Source organism: Vidua macroura, chromosome 22 (assembly GCF_024509145.1).
Source record: "Vidua macroura isolate BioBank_ID:100142 chromosome 22, ASM2450914v1, whole genome shotgun sequence".
In the NCBI taxonomy this organism is placed as follows: Eukaryota; Metazoa; Chordata; class Aves; order Passeriformes; family Viduidae; genus Vidua; species Vidua macroura.
The window spans coordinates 4704576-4728941 of NC_071592.1; the positions used below are offsets into that span (position 1 = coordinate 4704576).

General features: G+C 50.4%; 2 protein-coding genes across 14 annotated transcripts in view; one reads left to right on the top strand and one right to left on the bottom strand.

Moving 5' to 3' along the window:
* The window catches only part of OPCML (opioid binding protein/cell adhesion molecule like), a 337383-nt gene extending 322360 nt beyond the window's left edge, over positions 1-15023 (top strand). For 7 of the 10 annotated variants that reach the window (XM_053996801.1, XM_053996810.1, XM_053996802.1 and 4 more), the window contains 5 exons: positions 1397-1522; positions 1799-1945; positions 2023-2143; positions 2530-2681; positions 12133-15023. In XM_053996801.1, coding sequence (XP_053852776.1) covers positions 1397-1522; positions 1799-1945; positions 2023-2143; positions 2530-2681; positions 12133-12233 — 647 coding nt within the window. In that variant the 3' untranslated portion in view covers positions 12234-15023. The remainder of the gene's footprint in view (positions 1-1396; positions 1523-1798; positions 1946-2022; positions 2144-2529; positions 2682-12132) is intronic. The other 3 variants (XM_053996807.1, XM_053996811.1, XM_053996809.1) reach the window with 1 other exon arrangement.
* A 2734-nt stretch (positions 15024-17757) lies between these two features.
* Positions 17758-24366, bottom strand: part of LOC128817906 (protein CEPU-1) — a 354424-nt gene continuing 347815 nt past the window's right edge. For 3 of the 4 annotated variants that reach the window (XM_053996814.1, XM_053996817.1, XM_053996813.1), the window contains 3 exons: positions 24016-24167; positions 21093-21125; positions 17758-19566 (listed from right to left, as the gene is read on the bottom strand). In XM_053996814.1, coding sequence (XP_053852789.1) covers positions 19466-19566; positions 21093-21125; positions 24016-24167 — 286 coding nt within the window. In that variant the 3' untranslated portion in view covers positions 17758-19465. The remainder of the gene's footprint in view (positions 19567-21092; positions 21126-24015; positions 24168-24366) is intronic. The other variant, XM_053996815.1, reaches the window with a different exon arrangement.

A 24366-nucleotide genomic window follows, 5' to 3' on the forward strand; every position in this document is an offset into this window, starting at 1 on the left:
CATCTGCAGGCAAAATCACACAAGGAAGAGACAGGCCACCATCTGGAGCAGGGGTGGCATCCCAAGGTATCAACATCCACTAACAACAGTGGTGTCATCTTGGACCAAAACTGCTCAGAAAGAGGGATGGTTTGCAGAGCTCAGGAGCAGATGGAAAATGCCCAGTTGTGGGAAGCTTTGTCCTGGATGTTCTTGTAGTTTTCATGTGTTCCTGGTACCAGTTTGAGGTGCTGTTACTGGAGGGAAGAGGTGCAAGGATGCTGGTAATATGGATTAGTGTTATCTTGTCTGAGTGAGGAAGGGCCATTTACAGCCTTCCTGGAGCTCATTGTGGCTGCGCTGTCGGAGCTGGCCAGTTCTGCTCCAAATGTTAACTACGTTTTCCAGCAGTTGCCGGCACACACTTTTCATTTTTCGATTGCTGCTTTCCCCTGAAGGACTCAGACAATCTCCCTCTGCTATAACAGACTGTACTTCTATATTAATGTGTCAAGTTGCTGGGAAATTTACTGCTTTGCAAAACCCATAGGGCTGCAAAACCCTCACCGCATCTTTGCCATGGCTCATCCTGCTGTGCTGCCTCTCCCGTGCTAGGAGAGAGGAGAACCTCCCTGGGAGTGTGAGGAGAGCTTCCCTGGGGGTGTGAGGAGAGCCAGGCAGCCCCACTTTCCCTTGCAGGCAGTGCTGATGCTGGCCACAGCGGTTTTCAGGTGATTATCCTGGAATCCCAACGCTGCAGGAGAGCCCTGGGTGCAAGGGTTGGGCATCTGATGCCACTTGACCTGGGCTTTCAGCCCAGGGGAGGGGGCACAGGGCATCCTTTCTGGCCTTGTACATATGGTTTTTCATTTGGGGAGGGTTGTTAAATGTGGCCTCATTTGCTCCCTGGGGTGCAGACCCTTTAGGGGGTTGTGTCCGACAGCCCAGAGTGCCAGGAAGCAGCATCGGCAAGTGAGCTTTAATTGCTTTTTGCCATGGCCAGGGATATTTATGGGTACGGAGATTGCCAAGTTATTTATTAGATGGAGTATCTGGGGATAGAGCAATATAAATCACCCTGGCCGGTATTGAAGGAGCAGACGCTCAGTAATTTAAACAGCTTTAATAAATATGCTAAAATATGAGCCTTGTCACAGGCCATAACGAGAGCTGGTTATCGGGGTCTCGGCCATGGAGTGGGGGGGCTGGCACAGTGAGTGGACCCCTCCAAACCCCAGATCCATGCTTGGCTCCAGTCCAAGATACTGGTTAGGAGGTATGGAATTGCTGACTGGACAGGGCAATGGAGTGGACACCAGCGTCACACGATGGGACAGGTCTCATGGCTGGGGCCTCCCACCTGTACCTGACAAGCTGGTGTGTTGATGGTGTCTTTGGTGGCCTTTATGCCTTGCAGTGCCCCCCCAGATTGTCAACATCTCGTCAGACATCACCGTGAATGAGGGCAGCAGCGTGACCCTCATGTGCCTGGCCTTTGGGAGACCGGAGCCCACCGTCACGTGGCGGCACCTCTCCGGGAAAGGTGAGCCCTTGCTCGGTGGAAGAACTGCCTGGGTCTGAGGAGGGGCCATCCTGGCCTGTGTGGGATGCATGGCTGTCCCCATAGAGGTGGTCAGGGTGGCATTAAGATGACTCACAGTCAGAGGTGCTGACCTTTTGGTGTGGCCTGGGATGGGGCTGAGGATGCTTGTCAAGTGCTTCCTGGGTGAAGGGGATGCCAGATGCCCAGGCAGGGGGTGTCGGGACAGGGGCACAGGGAAATTCCTGGTGTCCATGGGTGACGGTGCCACACGTTCAGTACATCCCCCAGGGCAGACCTTTGTGAGTGAGGACGAGTACCTGGAGATCACGGGCATCACACGGGAGCAGTCCGGGGAGTACGAATGCAGCGCCGTCAACGATGTGGCCATCCCGGACGTGCGGAAAGTCAAAGTTACCGTCAACTGTGAGTGCAGGGCACAGGGGAGTGGTGGGGGGGTGGGTGCACGTGGCCCAGTGTGACACAGCAAGATGTCTCTGCAGACCCGCCGTACATCTCCAACGCCAAGAACACGGGCGCCTCGGTGGGCCAGAAGGGCATCCTGCAGTGCGAGGCTTCGGCTGTCCCCGTGGCGGAGTTTCAGTGGTTCAAGGAGGACACCAGGTGAGGGGCTGCAGAGGGGGTGGAGGATGGGAAGGTAGCCTTGGGCTGACAAGGTGAGGAGGTGGAGGGAGGTGACAGTGCCTGAGGCCATCATGTGGAAAAAGGCTGGGGTCAACTCATTTTGGTGGGTGCTCAGCTAAGGGCTGAGGAAATCCCAGAGTTGTTTTTCCCTGGGATGGTGGCTGTGGGACACATGGGTCAGGCTGGGTTATGGGATGGAGAGTGGAATGGAGAATTTTTCTTCAAACCTGCGATGCACAAGTCCAGTGGGGGAACATGTGGGTGTATAGTGGTGTTGGCTGGTGGGAAGCAAAGGAGTGCCCAAGGAGGGTCAAGATCCACCCCAGCCCAGTTCTCCCAGCACTGCTATCCGTGTTTCTCTGCAGGTTAGCAAACGGGCTGGAGGGAGTGCGGATCGAGAGCAAGGGCCGCCTGTCCACGCTGACCTTCTTCAACGTCTCGGAGAAGGACTACGGCAACTACACGTGCGTGGCCACAAACAAGCTGGGCAACACCAACGCCAGCATCATCCTCTATGGTAGGTGCCTAGTTTTTTACAGTAAGGTGAGGTTACAAGGATGAATAAGAGAAGGAGAGTGAAGAGGAAGCATTTGGAGAGGAGGAGGATGAAGAAGAGGAAGAGGAGGAGGAGGATGAAGAGGAGTTTGAAGAGCATGATGAGGAGGATGAAGAGAAGGAGGCTGGCAGATGGCCAGTGGTGGAGTGATGGAGCAGAGCTGGCTGTATTTGGTGTTCCTGGTCCATCGAGGTGCCAAACAGCACAAGCCCCGAGCAGTAAGGCCCTGCCAGAGGATGCTCAGAGGATGAGATCTGTACCAGCCCGACACTGGGTGCACAGCACAGTTGGCCACAGTCGGCTGAGCCCTGGTGTTGCTGCAGCACAGGGGTGAGCAGGGAGCCTGGGACAGGTGAGAACACGCTCTGGGTGCACGGTGTGGGGGTTTTCCCTTGTTTGCTGCTGGCAGGACTGCCAGCAGTGATCACGTTGTACTGGCAGTAGCAGGACGGGTGACATCAGCCTGGGTGATTCAGGTGGCCAGGGAAGGAAGGTGTTTGAGGAACGGTGTCATCAAGGACAGCTGTCACTGAGGCAGGTGGCGTGCACCGGTGGCACGTCCCTTTGGCATTCTGACAAGCCGAGAGAGCTGTCACGATCCAAGGGTGGACAGCAGGAGCCTGCCTTCCCCCAGCAGGAGGGAGAGGATGGAAGTCAGGTAGCAGGCTCAAGGAGATGTTGAGAGGGAGAAGAGTTTCCATACTAGCTTGGAGTTTGGATGGACAGTGGGAGCAAAGCTTTGCGCTGTAGGGGGGGCCTGGGGTTGCTTGGTGTTTTGGGGTGGTGGGAGGGGCACGTCTTTGGCTTTGGTTGTGGGGCTGGCTGGCCCACTCAGGTGTTCTCCACTCTGCTCTGTTGTGTTCTGTAGGGTTGTGGTTGGGTAGGGGCTGATCCAGGCCTTTCTAGTCTAACCAGTTCTCCCCTGCCCTGGCCTGATTTCTTCTCTTTGGGTCAAAGCTCTGGGTTCTGTTCCCTCTCCACTGCTTCTGTTCTCTTCTGTTTTACTTTTTGGTGAAGAAATCTTCCCAATATCCAGTATAGTGCAGTATAGTATAATAGACTATATATAATATGATACAAACACAATGTTGTACATATTATTATTAATAATAATATATCAATAATAAATATATATATGAAAACAACTGTTATTAATATATTTAATAATAGTGTCTTGTTGACATATATTATTATATATAAGCATATTATTCTTTATTATGTATTATACTCACAGTATATAAATTACAGAATATCTAGTATGCATTATTAGTTTTTACATAGTACAATATATAACTTACAATGTATGTAAGGTATTTTATATATATATATATGTTTTAGGGGTTTAGCAGTTACAGTGGCACTGCTGAATTGATGGTTGGATTTGATGGTCTTAAAGGTTTCTTCCAACCTTGATGATTCTATGACTGTATGTAGTAAATATTGTATTTATGATATTTAGTACAAAAATAAGTACATTACATTTCCAATTCAGTTTTCCCAATATCCATTTCTTTCTGTTTCCCTGTCCTGCTGGCAGTCTTACACTTGCTCTTTCTCTGATGTGAGGCAAAATAACATCACCTAAGTCTCTTTTTTCCATGACTTGAAACCAGACTAAAGAAAAAGTTGCAGTGGAGGTAACTCCCTCTACTCAGAAGGGGACTGGATTAGGGATTTTTGGTTTTGTTCCAAGCTATTACGTGGTTATCTTTTATTTGACAGCATCTGTTTTCAGGCATTTTTCCTTCTCTCAGCAGTTAGTGTTGCTCTTTACACACTCCTCCCGTGACAGCACAGCAATCCTCTCACAACGGTTATTAATTGATGCCAACATGCAGAGAAAACAAAATTTCACCTTGTTTTAATAAATTAATCCCACAAACACGTCCAGCAGGCTGAAGTACATTAGAGGTGATTGCATAGATGGCAAAACAGGGATATTAAAAATCATCCATAAAAAGTGAGATGTAGGAACCCAATCCTGTGGCTCTCCTTGCCTTGTAGCAACTCCTGTTAGTAATGCTCTGTTCAGTGGAATACTAACATTCCTCTAATCCTTGTTTTATAAAAGGAAGATTAAGAAAATATTTACTAGTGAGACAGCAGGAAAAAGCATTAGGAAGGAGAAGTTAAAACTTAAGATGTTCCATTTGTTTTCATGTGGGTATTTACCTGCACCAACAGTGAAGCCTAAATTTGTCTTTGAAAGGATATTGGCACATCCTTTGGATATTGCTGTGTGAACACTCAGGATACCTAAAGCTATTTTAAATTCATAACTTTTAATGGAGAAAAAGGCAAATATTCATATTCTATTTCCCCCCCATCTTTCAAGAGTATATTGAGTGAAGCACACTGGAACAGTGAGGAGCAGGCCATGGAGTGAGCTCAAAAAGGAATTTAAGCAGGTGGGATTCCATCCCTTCTCAAGGATTGCGCTTTTTTCATTTTGTGAACATGTTGTGAAATTCAACAGCTTGTCTGTCAAAACTGCAGCTTCTTGGAAACACAGGGGAAAGTGGAAAAGATGGGCTCTGTGGAGAGCTTCTATTTGGGTATGTGCGTGGTGTTTCTTGGACAGTCTCTACCAGCCTCTGCCAAAGGGGAGAGGAGCACAAGTGGTTGAAAATCTGCTAATCCTTTTATTTAAAGATTTCATGTCTGGGTTCACTTTTTGATGAGCATGTTGCATTTTGTACTTGCTATTTATACATGGAGATAGGGAAAAAAAAAAATCCAAACCTGGATCTTTACATCTCTTGTGCAGCGTGTCCTTCAGTCACCAAGGGAAATTCCCCCAAGCCCCCTTTCCAAACTGGGAGCTCTGGGACCTTTTATTAGCCCTTTCCATTGAAGAGCTATTGGAATAAAGAGAGATGTAGTTGTTTTATAAAAGATGCCATCTGCATTTTTCCAGTATTCAGGGTCTCATTTCTAGTATGTAATCTTTTTGATTGATGATTGGGTGAGTTAACAGAAAATAAGTTAAAATACCAAGTGTTAGATGTGATTTAAACCAATTATTCTATAGAGAGATAAAATCTTTTCATGCTTTATTGTGCACTCTCTTAAGAATCAGCAGCTTCAGACTAAATACATAAAAGCAAGGGAAAGCAATTATGTCTTTAAGAATAAGAGCCCTGATTCAATATTTAAAGACTGCTTGACTTAAAACACTTAAAACACAAGTCATAGAATCACAGAATGATTTGGGTTGGAAGGGACCTTAAAGCTCATCCAGTTCCACCCCCTGCCATGGGCAGGGACACCTTCCACTGTCCCAGGGTGCTCCAAGCCCCATCCAGCCTGGCCTTGGACACTTCCAAGGATCCAGGGGCAGCCACAGCTTTTCTGGGCAACCTGTGCCAGAGCCTCACTACAAATATTTGAATTTTTCAAAAAGAGAGTCAATAAAACATATGCAAAAAAAAAAAAAAAAAGTAAGAAATAGCATCTTTACCCTGTTTACCTATTGCTGTGGAGTGTCTGTGATTGCAGTGATTTTCTGTGTTTATTTGTGCACACAAACCAGTAATCTGACAAAACTAGGAGATATTAGGAGTGGAAATTAGTAAGGAGAGGAGAAGGAGGCAGTGCTGTATTCAGGGAGTATAAATATATCTGAACCAGGTCTTTTGTACAGGAGAGAAAGTCATTACCCCACATCTACTTTTGTGCATTAGAGGAACTTGGAAGGGCAGGTGAATCTGTCCAACTGCTCTTTCGTGTCTGCCACCAGCAATGCTTTTTGGGTCAAAGGAGCAGCTCACACCTCATTTCATCATTCTTCAAGTTGCCACCTGCCATTATTAATACCCCACAAAAAGGCTGAGATGTGTAAGCTCCAAAGTTGCTGCCAGTCTGCAGAATTGCAATTCCCAGCTTTATTTTGCTTCAGGAATGTGCTGGTGGACAGCCCAGGGATTGGTGGTCACACACTGCTGTGCCAGGGTGCCACAGCCAGCCCGGCTGGAAGCAGTGGAGGGGACAGAACACTGGTGGGTGGGGAATTACAAAGGCTTCCATTCTCTCTGGTCAACAATAAAATGATTGTTTTCCTGTTAATTGAGTGGATTATGCTGTGGGGATGTTCTGGGTGGGATCAGGGCAGGTGTCCATCAGGTGGCTGGTGCTGGGGCTGGCTGTGCTGGTGCCCCATGACTCTGGACTGAGCCATCCGTCCCCTCAGCATCTTCTTCTCCAAATACCCCTCAGGAAATGGGAACTCTTCTCTGGAGCCAGGCTGCGAGAGCTGGGACTGTTCAGCTGGAGGAGAGGAGGCTCTGGGGAGACTTGAGTCCCTCCCAGTGCCTAAAGGGGCTCCAGGAGAGCTGGAAAGGGCTAACTTTTGGGGTTTATTGAGGTTATTTGGTCATCTAATTAGCATTTGAGGTTACCTGGGACAATTTCTGTAGAGTACTTTATGGTTACTTTAGATCATTGGGTTACTTTGGCTCAATCAATTAACATTTGGGGTTACTGTAGATCATTTGGGTTACCAGAGGTCAAACTTCTGTCCAGAGCAATTTGAGGTTACTGGAGATCACTGGGGGATTACTATAGATCAATGGGGGTTACTTGAGGTCAACCAGTTACTATTTGGGGTAACTATAGGACATTTGGGTTACTAGAGGTCGAACTTACTTTCATTTGGGTTACTAGAGATCAAACTCACTCTTGACAGAGCATTTTGGGGGTACGTTAGGTCATTGGGGTTACTTGAGGTCAGCCAATTTACATGGGATTATCTGAGGTTGCATTCCATCTCTGAGGACCATGCTGGGCTTTGCTGAGTTCAGCCATTTTTCTTGTTCCAGTATTTGAGGTCAGCAGCTCCTGCAGTGACACCAGAGCTTGGACCTGAGTTTGTGTCCCTGTCACGACTCCTTCTGTTCCATTTCACACCAAGGAACCCCCGTGTGCTGTTGCTGTGTCACGCCTGCCTGCCATGGTGCAGTGTTGTGTCAGACCCACCCTCAGCCCAGCTTGCCTGCTGACTTCGAGCTCCCTTGTCACCATGAGTTGCTCATGCCAGGCTCCCTGGCCCTTCCCTCTGTCCCCTGGCTCCAGCTGTGCCTCCAAATTCCACCTTGCCCATGTCCTGTGGGCACCTGCCCCTCTTGGCCTGTCTGCACATGAGCTCCTCCTGTATTCAGCTTTTTTGGGAGGAGATGCAGACCCTGAGAGATATAGCTCCATCTGTTCTGGCTGGTACCCCTGGATCTCTGTGTCCCTCTGTCCATATTGACCTTTACCTTCTGCAGCTGCAGATCTGGTGAGATGTTTCAAAGACACCAACACAGTTTGAAACCTTAAACCAGGCTTTATTAGACAATCATTAACATGACACATCACCCAGGGTTAAGCTTTAATCATCAACACACAGGTAAATAATTAGTCTTTAATAAACTTAGCTTAAATTAGCTGTGAGTCTCAAATGGGAGCACTTTCATGGGGGGCAGGGGTTGTGCCATGGCACTGTGGTTTGGGCAGCTTGGGAGGTGAGGGGGAAGAGCTTCCTTCATGTCTTGGTGAATTAAGCCAGAGCTGAAGTGGGATAACTTCTTTTTCCTCAGTATTCATCAGTTTTCTCTTCTTCTCCATCTTCCTGTGAAGGGATGAGGGACAACTCCCTCCTCTTCACTGAGTTGTTTAGTTTTGTAGGGTTTTTCCCAGCACAGTCCCTGTTACCCTGTGGGATTTCTTTGCCTTCACCTACTATCTTCTCTACCTACTACACACGTATTTTTTTTCTCTTTCATACTTTTAATTCCACTTGGCCCCTAAATTTCACATGTGCAGTTGTCTTCCTTTGTTTAGTACTTACTCTGTGTTTTCTCAACTGTTTCAAGAAATGCCAGTTGCTGACTTTGCCATTAGATGCTGTAAATAATCCATATATTATACTATGCTATAAAATGCTTACCTACAGTCACTGCTCACATTACCATAGTGTTCCAGGGTCTGTGTTTGTGGCAAGCCTTAGATCTTGCTCAACTTGTGTCTCCTTTTTGTGTGCAAGAAGCCACCACTTTTTGTTCCTTGCTCTGTGCTGGGTGGCTGTTCAGTCACAGTGGTGAACATCCCTGTTAGAATCATAATTTGAGTTGGAAGGGACCTTTTAAAGGTCATTTAGTCCAACCCCCCTTCAATGAGCAGGGACAGGCCTTGAAGGACCATGCAGCTACCTGAGGGAAAATATCAGGAAAAATCTCATCCTGGGGAGGTTGCCAAGACTTACTCTAGGTGCCTCTGCTCTCAGACATGAGTTACTGGACTCCCCCCAGTAGGTCCCCCAGACTTCTTTCAGTTATTGCTGTCCTCAGACATCAAGAATTGGACTGACTTTCCCCATTAGCTGCTGCTGCAGACCATGAGAAGCAGAGAGGAACTGTTGTCTTTTCCCGAGCCCTCTAGGAAAGAGAGGCTCCAGCAGCACCCTGAGCATGGGCATGTTCCCTTCCCATTTCTCCTGAGTCCTGGAAAAGAAAAGCAGCAAAAGACACATTCTAAATCTTTCATCTCCATGTGTCTGTATCTCACCTGGAGAAGGGTGAATATTGTAACAAACTGGGAGGAGTGAAGTGGAAAGCATGAGACTGCTGTCCTGGACAGAAAGAAGGCAGGAAAAGAAATGAAAAGGGTTTTAATTTTTTTTTTCTTTTCTTTTTTTTTTTTTTTTTTTTTTTTTTTTGTGCATGTGAACAGACTGCTTAGCTCTCTAAGCATTTGTGCTGTTCCCATGGCTCACACTGGAGTTGAGAGTGCCTCCAGTACAGGCTAAGAAAAACCATTCACCATAGACCTGCTGATTCCTTCTGACCTTTTTATTGATGATCTTAAGAGAGAAAAAAAATCCCAACCTTGCCATCTGTACTCAAATCAAGGTCTCAAAAAATCTAAGGTTGCCTCAAGGAGAAGGAAGGAAATAGCCAGGAAAGGAAGAAAATAGCCAGAAAAGTGGACACAAAATAAATCAAGAGGAAGAAAACTAAAAGCAAGCAATAATAAATAACTGCAATAATAAATAAGCTGAGTAGGGGCAGCCAGAGTCCAGTGCACAATGCCCAGGCACTGGGGTTTGAGCAAAGCAGAGCCAAAATATTTGCTGGGATGAGCCTCAGTTGGGTTCTCTCCCTGTCCTGGTGGGAGCTGTCCTTTTCCCATAGAGAGTGACAGTTCAGAGAACACACAGGAGTCACAGGCAGCCTGTGATGAAATGAGCCATCTGCCCTGATTTTGTGATCATATCTAATTACTACTTTATTTTGTCCCTGTATCTTTATTCTTGTCTCTTCTGTACAGTATCTTTACAATCTTTACAAGGCCAAGCTGTCTGATACTAGAATATGTTCCACAGAAAAGAATAAAGAATAAATTTAAGAGAAAATATTTGTTTTATTTTTTTTCTAGTAATGACCCAGCATTTTTTTGTTTTATTTCCTCTCTGAATTAGGTGACTTATCTATTTGGGAGCTCTCCAACTCAACCACAATGCAATTACTTTAGGATAGATTATGAAATTTCTGAAAGTGTCATTAAATCAAAGCCAATAACCAGTGCAGAACTGTGAACTAGAAAATAGTGATAAGAATTAGTCACACATTAAAATCCACATCTATAGAGATGCTAGAGAAAGGCACCGATTTAGCAGTGTTTGGGCAGGTGTAAATACATAAAAGTTTAAGGCTAATCAGCACTTAGTATTAAATCTGCAGAAATTTTCACTATATTTATGTTTTTGGATGATGTGCTGAGCTGCTGCCATTGGTTTGAGGGGTCAAAACCAAAGAAGAGGGAGCAGTAACAGGTCTGAGGGAAGCCAAGCTAAGAAGCCCTTTCTATTCTACCTGCAAAGGCTCTACCTGCCCCTAAAAAATGTGGGTTTCCACTTTTCATTTCACAAGGTCTATCCAGCAAGGAAATGTCTGATTATGGCATAGCAGTTCTACCCCTCTTGGATGATCATGTGCTCTTATAATCAATTTTGTTTGAGCATGGGCATGACACAGCTTCTCGCTCATCACTCAATCTTCCCATCATTTCCTTCACCTTCTGGCAGTGCTTGAATTTAACATCTCAGACTCTCCTTTGCCTCTTCCTGAATTAAGATAAATGCTCACAAAAAAATCAGTAGATAAAAAGACAAGGAATAACACCATCCTGAGGAAATTATTGTACCTGGATATGATTTCATAGAATCACAGAATGATTTGGGTTGGAAGGGGCTACAGGAGACCTGGGGAAGCCCTTTCGATAAGGGCATGGACAAGGGGGAATGGATTTAAACTGAAAGAGGATTAGTTTAGATACTGGGGAAAAAATCTTCACTTTGAGAGTGGTGAGGCCCTGGCACAGGTTGCCAAGCTGGGGGTGCCCCATCCCTGGAAATGTCCAAGGCGAGGTTGGACAGGGCTTGAAGCAACCTGAGATAATGGAAGGGTTCCTGGCCCATGGCAAGGGGTAGGACAAGATGGTTTTTAAGATCCCTTCAACCCAAATCATCTTGGGATTCTATGATGAACCCATTCCAGGAGACTGCAGGCCTGAGAGCATATTCGCAAATGCATAAGAATCCCATTAACTTCACACTTCATCCATGCCCTGAGTTTTGATGCTAAGACAGCTGAGCACTTCTTTTTCTACATCTTCCCTTTCAGAACGCCAGCACTGGGACTCAGACCTGTGACTTCCCCAAATGCCTCTCCATGGCTGTGGGGAGTGCGGACAGACCCATGGCCCTGTGGCAGAGTGTGTGGAGGTTGTCTCTGCTTCCTTCACTCTGCCCAGCTGTCTCATCCCATCCTGACTGCCCCCCTGTGTGCCCTGCAGCCCAAATAACAGCCCTAACAAAAAAAAACCCAACAAATCTTCACTCCAGCAGTGTAATCAGATGGCCAGACTCCTCTATGTCTGACCTGCCTGCCAAGAACCCCCCAGCACCCCAAAATGCTCCTGCATACCTGAGAATCCACATCTGGACAATGCCATTTCCTGAGCCAACGATCCTTTGTTTCCAGTCACGAGTTGTGCCACTCCAGAGCACCAAGGCCTCTGGTCCCGATGGCTCTCATATGATTGCATCCCCAAGGAGGGCAACTTCAAGCACGGTGGGGCTGGTACCTGCCCAGGGCATCCTCATCCTCCTCCTCATACAAGGACTGTGCCTCCCTTAAGTGCTCCTCAAGCTCTTTGCAAACCTCCTCACCTCCTCCTCAACACTGACAATGTCCAAATGATGGACAAATCCACACCCCTCCAAGGGGAAACACAACTCCCTGGTCAGCTTAGGTGTGGAATGTGAAGGGGAACTGCGGGGACAACGCGGAGGTGGGTTCCCTTTGCTCTATCTCATCACCTCAGAGCTGGCCCTAATGCTCTCCTTCGTTTTTCTCCTCTCTCCTCCATACAGGGCCCGGAGCGGTGCACGATGGTGGCAACGCGGCATCCCGGGTGGCTGCTGGCCTCTGCCTCTGGGCCACCCTCCTTGCTCGCCTCCTTCTCGACTTTTGATAAGGGAGCGGAGGGTCCCGGGAGGCCTCGCCGCACCTCTCCCCCACCGCGGGCTCGGCCGCCGCGCCGCCCGGGGACTCCTCTCCACCGGACGGGCGATGCACCGGAGGACGGGCGGCGGTGCCGAGCGTCCGAGGATGGCCCCGTCTCCCACGTGCCGGGATCGTTCTCGCCGCCGGTTACGCTGTACAGACCCCACCACGTGCCACCAGACTGTCACCCGCCACCATCGCCCCGGGGATGTGGCCTGGCACGGACGGTGCCCCCTGTGGCTGCCTCATCTCCAACACCGGGGGCATGGAGCCGTCGGGGCGGGTGCCGCCCAGAGCCTTCACCGGGATGTCCGTCTCGTCATCTCACTAAGCCGCCTATGCCCAAAAAGACCCCAAGGTTGAAGCCTCCTGGCTCTGCCTACAGCCCTCTCGGTCCTGAATGTCAGTTCTCGTCGCCAAAGCTCCTCCCTAAGCACCCCGATGTCGCCAGCCCCCCATCACCTGCCTCTGCTCCTGACAGGATGCTTTCTGGCCCTTTGGGAGAGGGTCACCCAACACAACCAGTTGTCCTTCAAGGGTCATGCACTTCCCACTACTCTATTCCAGCTGGCATCGTACCCCTGTGCTTCCCACTAAAACCCCCTCACTCACCTTCCTGAGGACACAAGGCCGCTTTCCCAGGATTGTGAGCCCTGGGGACTGCCACCAGCCCTCCTAGAGACTAGAGCCTTCTTGCTGCATCGGACAGCCAGGCCCTCACTCCTTGCTCCAGATCCCTGCCCACTCTGCTGCTGCCCCCCTGATGGCAGAGTCTGCCCCATGGCTCTCACCTTGATGCTCTGCCAGCACTTTTTGGGAAGGTTTCTGTGGGCTTGTTTTCCAAGCACTTTCCAACCTGCACAACAAAAGCACAGCATCAGCAGCGTGGGGCAGAGCCTCTGAACAACAGATCGAAGCACCAGCTGACAAGGCTCTTTTGCTACAGCTCTGACGTTCATGACCGTCTGTATCTCTGCCCCTCATGGGGCCCTGAGCTGCAATGTCTTCACTGCCTTGTCTCATGCTCATCATGTGTCCCTGCCTGAGGAAAGTCTGATGTGTCTGACCCTGTGGAGGAGGCCTGGGCTCTGTCAATTTGCTGTGCTGGCACAGCAGGGACAAGGATGGCTCCAATGCTCCCTGCTGCAACTTGCCTGTGACACCAAACTAGACGCACCCAGACTCTGCCTTCTCTGCTTATTCTAGCCACCCTGGGAGCTGCCACCCATGGTGGTGGTAGCCATGCCATCTCCCTGCATATGGAATTGTGCTCCTGATAGCCTCGTGCACCATGGACCTCCTTGCCTGGTACATTGTGGCAGCCCTAAGCCTTCTTGTCACTCCATGGCCACCCAGGAAAGCTTTGGTGCCACAGTCTGGGGATGGACACTCCCATCCTGCTCCTGAAAAGTCAAGCACGGCACCAAAGCCTATTGCTGCAACAGGGAGACTCGACTACAGCAAGGCACTGAGCAAGCACACAGAGTGTCCCCTGTCCTGACCCAGCACCTCCCCGTGCCTTGTCCCTTCCTTCTCCCTCCATAAGTGAGATGACTTAAGAACAAAGGCCACGCACATGCTGTCTTCCCCCTGCAAACTCTGCTGCTGCCCAAGCCTGCTTTCTGTGGCTGCAAGGAAGCTGGGGTGCCAGCCCTCAGCACACAAGATGGAAAAACCACCCTGAGCCAGAGGCCATGATGGGCCACCACCGTGTCCTCTATGCAGCCATGCCCATCCTCATCCCTGTTCTCAATGGGCTGCCCAGGACCTGCTACAAAATCTCAGTGGATGCTCCTGCCCGCCCATCCTGGATGTTCAACACGTACCATGGCTGATTGACAAAAAACGCCTGGCCCCAGGCAGGGGCTGCCCCAGTGCTGGCCTGAGGCGCTGGCTTACCTGGTGGACGGGGATCCAGTACTGCCTGGGTGAGTCCGCGTCCTGCGGTCCCTGTGGTGCTGCTCTGCTTCTCCACTGGCATCCAAGAAAGGTGGCACTGTCAGCGATCTGGGTCCTATCCCATGGCCCCGGGCATGTTTATCACGTGGGGATGGCACTGTCTTCAGCCAGCACGGCAACACACACATCTTTCCCCACATGCCCGCTCCAAAATACCGTGGGTGCGGGAGACACCTTGCCCTGATGCCTTTACTGCTCCGCACTGCCCCACAACCACCCCCCTCACTGCCACCCCGTGTCCTTTCCTTGATCAACCCCAAATTTCTCTGTCCCCACAGCAGAAATGCTGCAGAGTCACAGGGCAAGAGGCCACGGCAAATCAGAGAGTGGCGGCGACGAGATGCCACGACGCACACTGAGGCTGGCAGGCCTGGTGCCAGGGCTGCCCCCATCCCATCCTTGTCCCTGGGTCGGGTGGGCTCCCCTGTACCCTGCCGGGACAGCATTCGACTTTCTCGTGCCATGTAACGTGCCATTGTGAGGAACGTGTTGGCTGTCTGAGGCCGGCCCCGCCGCAGCTCTGCCGGGTGGCAGACCCATTTGTGACCACTGCTCTCCATGTTTGGATGCCTGGGGGGTGGCCGGGTGCCCAGGGCGGGGGCAGTGTGGCTCTTGGGTCTCTCCTGCTGATGGCCGTGATGGCCGGCCTTGAGTTTCTGTCGATCATTGTATTCCAAGGGTGGCTATACTACCTGAGATTTGTGCATGTTACATTGTAGTTGTAACCTTTTCTAATTCGGCAAGAATAAGAGATGGTTGTGATTGTGCAGTGTATCAATAAAGTTTGACGAACTTTGTACCTTCGGGGCTTTGCTTCACGGGTCCCGCGCACCCCAGGGAAGGGATGCGGTGCTGGGCACCTGCTGAGCTGAGCTGGGAGGGCTCCTGAGTGACTGGGACCTTTGCCACTCCTGGGGTCCCACCCAGCACTTGGCTGGACACTCTTTTGATCATCCCCTGTGACAGTGATGCTTGAAGCCCCACAGCTGGGGGCCTGCTACTGTGTGGGCCATCCTTCACCCCATCCATGCATCTCCCCTGTGAATCCACCAGTGAGTGTCGCCTCCTGCCCACCTCTGTCTGCCGATGAGCGATGAGCACGCACCTGTTGACGGAGGCCCTGCAGGGTAAGGACTGTCTTAGTTCTCATCACTCACCTACGTTCCGTGGAAGCAGCGTGATCGGGGGCCTCTTTTCCACGACTGAGACATTCCTAGTATCTCCTCCATCATCTTGCAACAATGCTCACTCTGACAACTAAACCTGCCCCCATGAAGGGATGCCTGTGCAGACAATGCCCTCACAAGGTTTGCTCCTGTCATCATCTGGCAGTGTGTGACACAGACCAAATGTCTTCATCAAAAGATAAAAACCTTGAGGGCCAGGAGCAGAAGATCCGTGACCCTCAATGTCTCCCTTACATGGCTATAATCTCAGCAGACTGTGCCCATCACTCCCAGGGGATGCCTCACCTTTCCACACCATCAACCAGGAGAAAACATTCAACAAGCTCTTCTAGTGTGAGAACTGCTTCCAGGAGACTGGGGGCAGTGGGACTGTGACATACCATCAGAATTTTGCTCACTTTGAGACCTCCCTTCGTCTTCCCCAGTGTGGGATTGAAAAGCCCAGTCCCAAGAGTTTTTCTCTGAACCCCACAACAAGTAAACAGCTCCATCCCAGCTCTGCTATGGGCTGCTGTGACCTTGCACATCAGGAACATCTCTGCTGTCCCCCTCGAGTGACCCCAGCAGACAGGTAAGTGCTTCCCAAAACTCATCAACCTCCTGAGGGAAGGGATCTGGGAGGGATGTGTCACCTTGCCCACTTTCCTCAATGTCACCTGCAGTGAATCAAGCATTGGTGACCTCCATGGGAGACTCTGCTTTGAGCCTCTTCCAAAAACTCCCAATCCATCAGGGAGTCAGGGCTGATTTGATGTAACTACAGGTGCCACAAAGCAACACTTACCCCTTGCATGTGGCCCCTGGGAATCCTGCCACAGTCTGAGCTTCCCTAATGTTTCCCATCTTCCCATGCCAGTTCTGCCTGTTACCCAGTGCTGGATGTGCCTCCACTAGAGTGAATACCTACAGATGCCCAAATGCTCCTGCTCATGGCACATCCTGATGCCTCGTCTGCACTGTCCCCATCACAGAGCACAGGGAGGTGATACAGCCCCTCCCTGCCTTATCTCTGATATCCTCCATCTCCCTTTCCTGCCTTGAGAGGGATGTTTCTCCATGGCCCTCAGCAACGCCCAACCTGTTCCTAAGGACAAGAACCTCAGCTGCTACATCCAGGGGGAGGGAGGACATATTTCAGACCATGACCTCCATCCCTCCCCAACACCAAGAGACACCCTTACCTATGTCAATAAATTATTACATAAATGCATCCATCAAGCTGCCTCTCTCTCTTTAACTTCCTCTTTGTCTGCTAACTTGGCACTGGACACTCCTTGATCTCTCACCTAGAACACCAAAAAAGTTACAATTACAGAGAGGAGGTGAGGGAGAGAGCCCTGGATCCCTCCCGTTACCCCCAAGCATCTGGGCATTTCCCCTCCTACCAGATTTGCTCTACTGTGGCTGGCTGGTCCAACCTGGGAGTTGCAGGAGCTGCATAAAGACCCAACACCATCGTCTCTGCCATCCTGACCCTGCTACCCGTGCCCAGCTGTCCTGTCCCCACACCCTCAGTACCCTGTCCCTTACTTGGATGTGCCACAAAGCCTGAGCATGGTTCTTCCCTTACCCCATGTCGGTATCACCTGGACACTGCATGTCCCACCTCAAAACAACACCTTCCCATCCTTCTTTTTCATGCTCATCTCTTGGGTTACACCATAGGGTCAAGAAATAAAAAACGCTCACACAAAACTGTGACGCTATCAACAGCAACCAACTTCTGATCCTGCAAATGTGTCAGGTGACCTGAAGAAAGTGGCACCCTGGAGGCTACAGTTGAGGCTGAGGACCAAACTCACTAAGCAACCTTCCAGCATCACCAAAAACCAAGACACTGACCGAGATAAGGCTCCATGGACAGCAAAATGCACCTACACCCAAACAATCCTGCTGTGCTTTGCCTGCATGCACCACTGCATGGGGGACCCTGTTCTCTGCACCCACCTCACATCACTCTGTCTCTCCTTCCCATGCAGGATTCACTTCAGCTGCTCCACAAACATCCCCTGCAATGCTGTGCAGCTGTGCTAGAGAGCCACTCGGTGAGCTTAGGGGCACCGAGTGGGGTCCTGAGCAGGGAAATCAGGCACAGCTGTGCCTCAAACTCTTATCTACTCACCAAAGCCTTACCTGTGACAGCATTCCTGCTGAGCTCATCGGTAAGGTCCAGGGGTCGTCTTTCCAACGCTCTCCTTGCCTAATGTGGTGACTTGGTGCTCGCATCTGCCACACCCCCCTCCAGCATCCCTCCCCACATCCCTCCCCGTTCCTGGTGGCGCAAGGGGAGAACGCGGAGTGGCCCTGGCCCCCGCGGCAATGAGCACCACAACCAGACGGAGCGGCCACATGGAACAATCGTTTTAATGGATAGGCAGAGAGAGCCCCCTCGCCGCCTGCCTGCCCACGCCCGGGCCCCCCGCGTGCCCCCCGCCGCCGGCCGCAGGGAAGGAAAGGAAATTGAAGGAGGAAAACCAATTGCAGGAGAAACCCCCGCTGAAATGGACGGCGAGGCAACAGGTCCTGCACCTCAGCAGGGGCCAGTTACTTCGTCTTCTTTTTCTTATTTCTTTCATGTTTTTTTTTTTTTTATATATATATATATATATATACACACACATACACACGCACACACACACACACACATATACACATATATATATATATATATATAAAAATATAAAACTGAGCTATATAGATCTCCCTCTGTCCCTCAGCTCGCTTTATTCCACCGCAAAAAGGCCAGGGCCACGCAGCAAAAAGCGACAGAGAGGGGCCCCGGTCCCCTGTGACCCTTTGTCCCCGGAAACCTGAGGGTGGAAAGGCGAGGGGGTTCAGGGATGTGTGGACCGAGACGCTTGTCTCGTTGAGAACCGATACACACCTAACTCCATATACAGCATGCAGTAATGGCAGCGGAAGGACCCTGCTGAGAACTGTGGCTAGAACTCTAACAAAAAAGAAAATTATATATATATATATATGTATATTTATATATACTGTATATATATATCCCATAAAAAGATTCAGTATCTCCCTCCACCTCAACGCGCGGCGAGTGTCGTCTGTGCCCTCGGCAGGAACTGTCCAGACGACCGTTTTTGGGCCGGTTTTGGGGGTGTTTCAGCACAGGACTCCTCCTCCTCCTCCTCCTCGCTGGACTCACAAACCTCCTTGGCTGCTCGCCTCCTCGACAAACAAACTTCTCTCCGCTTGCTCCCCCTCTCTTGGATTGTTTTTTCTTTTCCTCCTTTTTTTTTTTTCCTTTTTTTCCCCCTCTTTTTTTTTGCATTTCTGTTTTTTAGGAACTAAGAGTTCTAGGCTCGTATCAGAAAATACAATTAATAAAATTAACCATGACTCAGAATCCCTTATCATTCACGATGTCCGCGGATGGTATGATGTAAGCGTGGCTCGACGCCGGTCTCCTTCCTCCCTTTCCTTTCGTGGTGGTGTGGTAACTGTTGAAGATCTATATATCTATACATATATATATGTATACATGGAGATATATCTATATATATATGTATATATATTCTGAAACACAAATGGCGGCACAGTCTATGAGAAGACGGGGAAATCTTGGCAAAGGAGAAAACCAGTGTGTCTGGATGGAGGGTCCCACGGGAGGGAGCAGGCGGGCAGCGGCAGTGAAAAGGACAGGGCAGGGGACAAGTGCCACACTCCGATGGCCCCATCCATCCTCTGCGCTGGCCCGTGACAGAGAACGACGAAAACAGGGGGGAAAAGTGGCAGGGGACAAAAACAATAATAGGGTGAAAAGAAAAAAGACTCAGTCGCATTGCATCTTCAGCAGGAAGCCTTGGATTATTAATTTTTTCCCTTTTCTCTCCATTCCAAATTCCCGTTGTGGGTTTTTTTTTTGAGTGTTTTTCCTCTCTCCCCCTCCCCCAGGTGGCCTGGCCGGATACTCTCTCAATTCTTATGATTATTTTCGGAAACGGTGAACACTTCTTCTTTTCTTCCTCTCCTTTCTGCTTGCACTCACTGGCCGTGGTCGTCGCCGCCGCTACTCCGCGGGCCAGCTCTCGGGTCAAAACTGGCGGGCGAGGTGGGCAAGCGGGAGGAGCAGCAGCCACGCGCAGCCGCTTCGCCGCCACGCGCCGTTGTTCCCGTCGTGCACTGCGCCAGGGCCTGCGGGAAGGGACAGGAACGCCCGCCGTGGTTGGTCACAAAGTCAACAAATAGCAGAAACCATGAAATAAAGATTAAAACCAAAAAGAACAATCATGCTATTTGGGGCCCTGGTGGTGTTGCACATGGTGGGATTGCTCTGAGAGTTCTCTGGGTGTCTCCCTCCATCCGTGCTGTCTCAAGACCATGGGAACAGCCATCCCTCGCCCCACAAATGCTGATTTTTGTGACAAGATCCTCTGCGGTCAATTTTTCAGCCTGAAGTCCCCATCCCAAGCCCGCTTCCTGTGCATCACCACCATCTGACCTCCCTCAGCCCCCTTCATCCTCAAATTCGTCCCAGTTTTCCAGCCACACTTGTAGAGGAGATGACAGTTTTTGCCCAGCACATTCTGCCCACCCCAGGGTGACCACCCTGTTGCCCACTAGCGTCCCTTGGGAGGGACAGTAACCACCTGCCCACCTTGCAGAGACACCACCAGCAGCTCCACATTGAGGACTTGGTGTTTTGCACCTCTTTAGAGTCTCTGTGGGGCTCAGTATGGGCCCAGACCACCTCAAGGAGATGGGATGAGGAGGGTAGTCAAGAAGAGCCAAGCCCACCCATCTATGGGGACCACAAGAAGTGAGGAGTTCAAAGCTCACTGTGGGAAAAGATGTGGAGGGTTTTGGCTTTCACCAAAACACCCTTTTTTTTCACCAAATAGTTGGCCCAGGAGAAGATTAAGGTGGAAAAAGACCTCAGGAAGGCATCCATGCTCATGTCCTGTGGAAACAGGGCTGACCACAAGGTCTGATTCACTTTTGAAATCCCAGGATGTGTCCCCTCACTTCAAAACCTGACCAGGGCACTGAGCATCAGTAACCATCTGGTTTCCCACCAGTAACACTCTCCAGTGCATTCAGACACCTCACACCTCACAAATCCAGGTCTCACACGCTACCTCTACAGACATCTACAAGTCATCCCAAGGACTGACCATTTGATTCATCACAAATCAAGCCACCCCAAAATCAAGATGACACTAAGCCAGTTGGCCGGACAGTAAGATTGCACAGCAGAGAGCTGGCTGTCCTCGCCAGAAATAACACCAAGAGGGGGACCAAATGCCTGTCCACCCCTATCTCATCCCATAAAAAAGGCACTAGAAGCATCCCAGAGGAGGGAGGACCTGCCACAAGGCCGAATTACACAGTAGCACTGGGAAAGCAGCCCAAAGACATCCCTGCTGTGCCCCGGCAATGGGGAGGGAGAGGGACACCATGGGATGGGGACAGGCATGCAGAGGTCACAGACCACCACCAGACAGGCACAGGAGGCTGGCAAGGAGGGGGCAGGATGGGAGGGTGGCTAAGAAAGCCCTAATTCATCCCTACACCAGTGAAAGCAGTGAGGATGTGGGGCAGGAGATCCAGGGGGTGGGTGTTGTGGCTCCCACTGAGATGAGTTGTGGTGGGAGCCAGAGGGACCCAAGGGGAACAGCAGGGGAAGCACTGGCATTGTGGGGGACCCCCAAATTACTGACCTTTCCAGGGTGTCAGAGCGGTAGTTGTCTCTTCTAAAAATTAAAGAACAAGGGAAAGTTAAGGCAAAAGGGCAATGGAAAGTGCAGGCTCGAGACACCTCCCTCAGCCTGCCCTCGACCTGGGGTGGGAAAACTAGTGGATGGGGTAGAAATGGGATCTGTTGCCCAAATCACACCCTACTGCTGTGGGGCCATGGTCTCCTCATCTCTGAGATGAGATGAATATGGGACCTCAGACCTGGCAAAGCCTGTAGTCTCACCCTGTGCAAAAGGCAAAGCACAGGGGCTGGGATATGGGGATGCAGAGGGTTCAGCTCTCCCCCATCCATCTTGCTAATCCTGCAACATCCCAAAAAGATTTATGGTTTGACAGCCGCCTCTGGGAGCAACACGGACTGTGTGATGGGTGAGAAGCAGAAGGTTGGTTTTTTCTCCAGCTCCACAGAATGATGTGGTTTCCCTGAGCACTCTATCACATCCCAGACAGCACCAAATGAGCTGCTGAATGAGGCGGCAGGTCTGGAATAACGAGTGCTACATGTTAAATAAAGCACTAGTTGACCTCCATGAAAAATTAGATTAAAAAAAGGATTAAAAGATGAACGCTACATTAGCCTCTCGCACAATCCCAAAAAGGCTCATGTCACGGTACCTGCACAGATTAAACCTCCATTTGTGGGGGAAAACCTCCAAAACTCTCAGCTTCAGGGGAAAGGGGCCACTCACAAAATTGTCCCCCAAAACCTCAGAGAAGAGACGTTTCTCATGCACAGGTAGTGCAGCCACTGCATCCACTTCCCTCTTATCTTGCATTAAAGAAATATGTCAATAAATAAAGACATATTAATCCCCAGATTGAAGACACCGGTTGCTTAGGCATGGGTGAGCTCGGCCCTATGATGCTTGGGGCCATCACATTCCTGGTAATTAGGGAGAGGTTGTTCCTGGGGGTGCTGGGGAGCCCTGCATCAGGAGATGGGGGGCCCCTTCATGTCACAGTCTCCTCAGGGAACTGTCACCCCCCCCAAGGGGACTCAGTTATTAAAGACTGAAGGGATCATTCAATCAATGCAGCCTTTATGGAAATTATGGGTGGTCAAAAGACTTTGATTTCGCTCCCTGATGGTATTCACAGTCAGACCACAAAGCTAAGGGGAGATCATAAAATAAGCTTAGACTTTTGCAGGATGCTTCCCTGCCTCCACCTGACACTGCCATCACAGCATAAGTCCCACAGACGGGTTAGAACCCAAGGAACCAAGAGCTCTTCAGCAGGGAGATGTCATCTTTACTTTTAGGCTGTTCATCCAGCCTGGATCTGCAGATGCCAAACTGAAGGTCCCCACTAATCAAGAGTTTAGCCTCATAAACACATTGGAAGGCTACAACATCACAGCTAAGAATGTGGCTCAGGCTATGTCGGGCACTTAGCACGGCCACCCTACGCCTGCAGCACAGGTGAAGCCAGGCCTGGGTGGCTTTGCAGTGCCAGAGGTGCTGGTATCCCTAAAATATGGGGTTATTGAATTACCAGGAAGGCTGGCAGGGAAGAGAACAGAGATAGTTCCTAAGCAATGGTAATGATGGCTTAGCACAAGTGAACCTTCATCACATACAGTTTGGACTTTACTGGGGGAGTGAATGGGTCTGAGCATCCAAGATGGGATTGAACTCCTCTGTAACAGCTCAGGGGAGCCTGGCACAGCTGCCAGTACCAGTGGCAGGGGAGGAAGAGCCTGTCCTGTGATGCCACCCTGACCCCACAGCTGTGGCCCATGGCAAAGCCTGACATCCCCTACCATCCTTAAACAAACTGCTCCCTTGGAATCCATCCAGCCCCTCCCCAAGACATGGACAGCACTTCCCAGGGTCTCCACATGCCTCCCACTGCCCCAGCACACTCCAGAACCCAGAACATACTGTGGGACTGCTCCCTATCCCAAGATGCTTTGTATGGCTGGGGCACAGACTGCCCTGAGGGATGTGGGGACAAGGAAGGCTCATCTGTCACTCTGCTCTGCTCCCTCTGACCGTTCAATACCAAGAGACAAGGAGATGACCAGGAACAACAACTGGGTGTCAAGGAGAAGGACAATGTCGGGGAGAGGTTGGAGGTCCCCAGTCCCCACTTGTCCTGCATGGTTCAGCTGCAAGAACCACAGACCCCATACCCCAGCAGGAAAATACCTCCAGGCAGTGCCCAGGGATGAAATCTGTCATCAATTTCTGACTCCTAGAGAGCATAGCCCCCACTCTGGTTTTGCTGCCACCTGAAGAGGTCTGACAAATACGTCAATCAATCACAGCCCTTCCCATCCATGAGCAGTGTCAGCATTGCTCTCATCCCAGCTCCAGCATGCCTGGGGAACAGTCCTGGGACAAGGGTACAAACCTTCTCCTCCTTCCTGCCCTCCACACCTTCCCATCTCCCTTGGCACCTCCAATAAGGATATATCTGCTTGGCAGGAGCAGAAAACATGACCTGGAAGGTGATGGAGCAGGGAGCCTGTTTGTTCTCACATGGCAGTGGGGCAGCAGTGACACTGAGCAGCATCTCTCCTCCCCGCCATTGACACAGGGGGGATGCCTTCACACAAAGGTTCTTCTAGGTACTCATCAGAGCAAGAAGATGGAAACCTGCAGCCAGCTCCTAACTTGGTATTCATGGCAGATCCCAAACACAGTGCCAAACACCTCTGAATGGTGGGAGACACTGGACCTGAATCAGGAGGCATCTTTGGAGGTTCTCCCCATCCCAAGGACTCACCACAACCTCCAGCCCACATGTCAAGGGCAGGAAGGATCGGCAGCAAATACACATCTCCCCCAAAAGACACGGGAGACCCTTCCCATGTCTCTGCCATCGGTGGTGTCACTGTGAAGCCATTCCCCCTTCCTGGCTGATTCCCTCAGCCCTACTCACCATAGAGGATCATGCTGGCATTGGTGTTCCCTAGCTGGTTGGAGGCTACACAGGTGTAGTTGCCATAGTCCTGCTCAGAGACGTTGAAGAAAGTCAGTCTGGAGAAGAAGGCTTTGTTCTCCACTTTCAGCCCTTTCTGTCCTTCAGCCAGTCTGGGAGAAAAGAGGAATGGGAGGTCACTGGTTTGACATCAGGAAGGGAAGTGTCTGCTATTTTCCATACCCAGTTATCCTCTGGTTGTGCCTGTGAGTGGGGGCATGGAGCTTGGGAGAAGAGGGAGAGGGGAAGGTATTGGGAGAGATAAGGAAGATGGATGCTGCTCTGTTGGGTCTCCAGCTGCCAGTCCATACC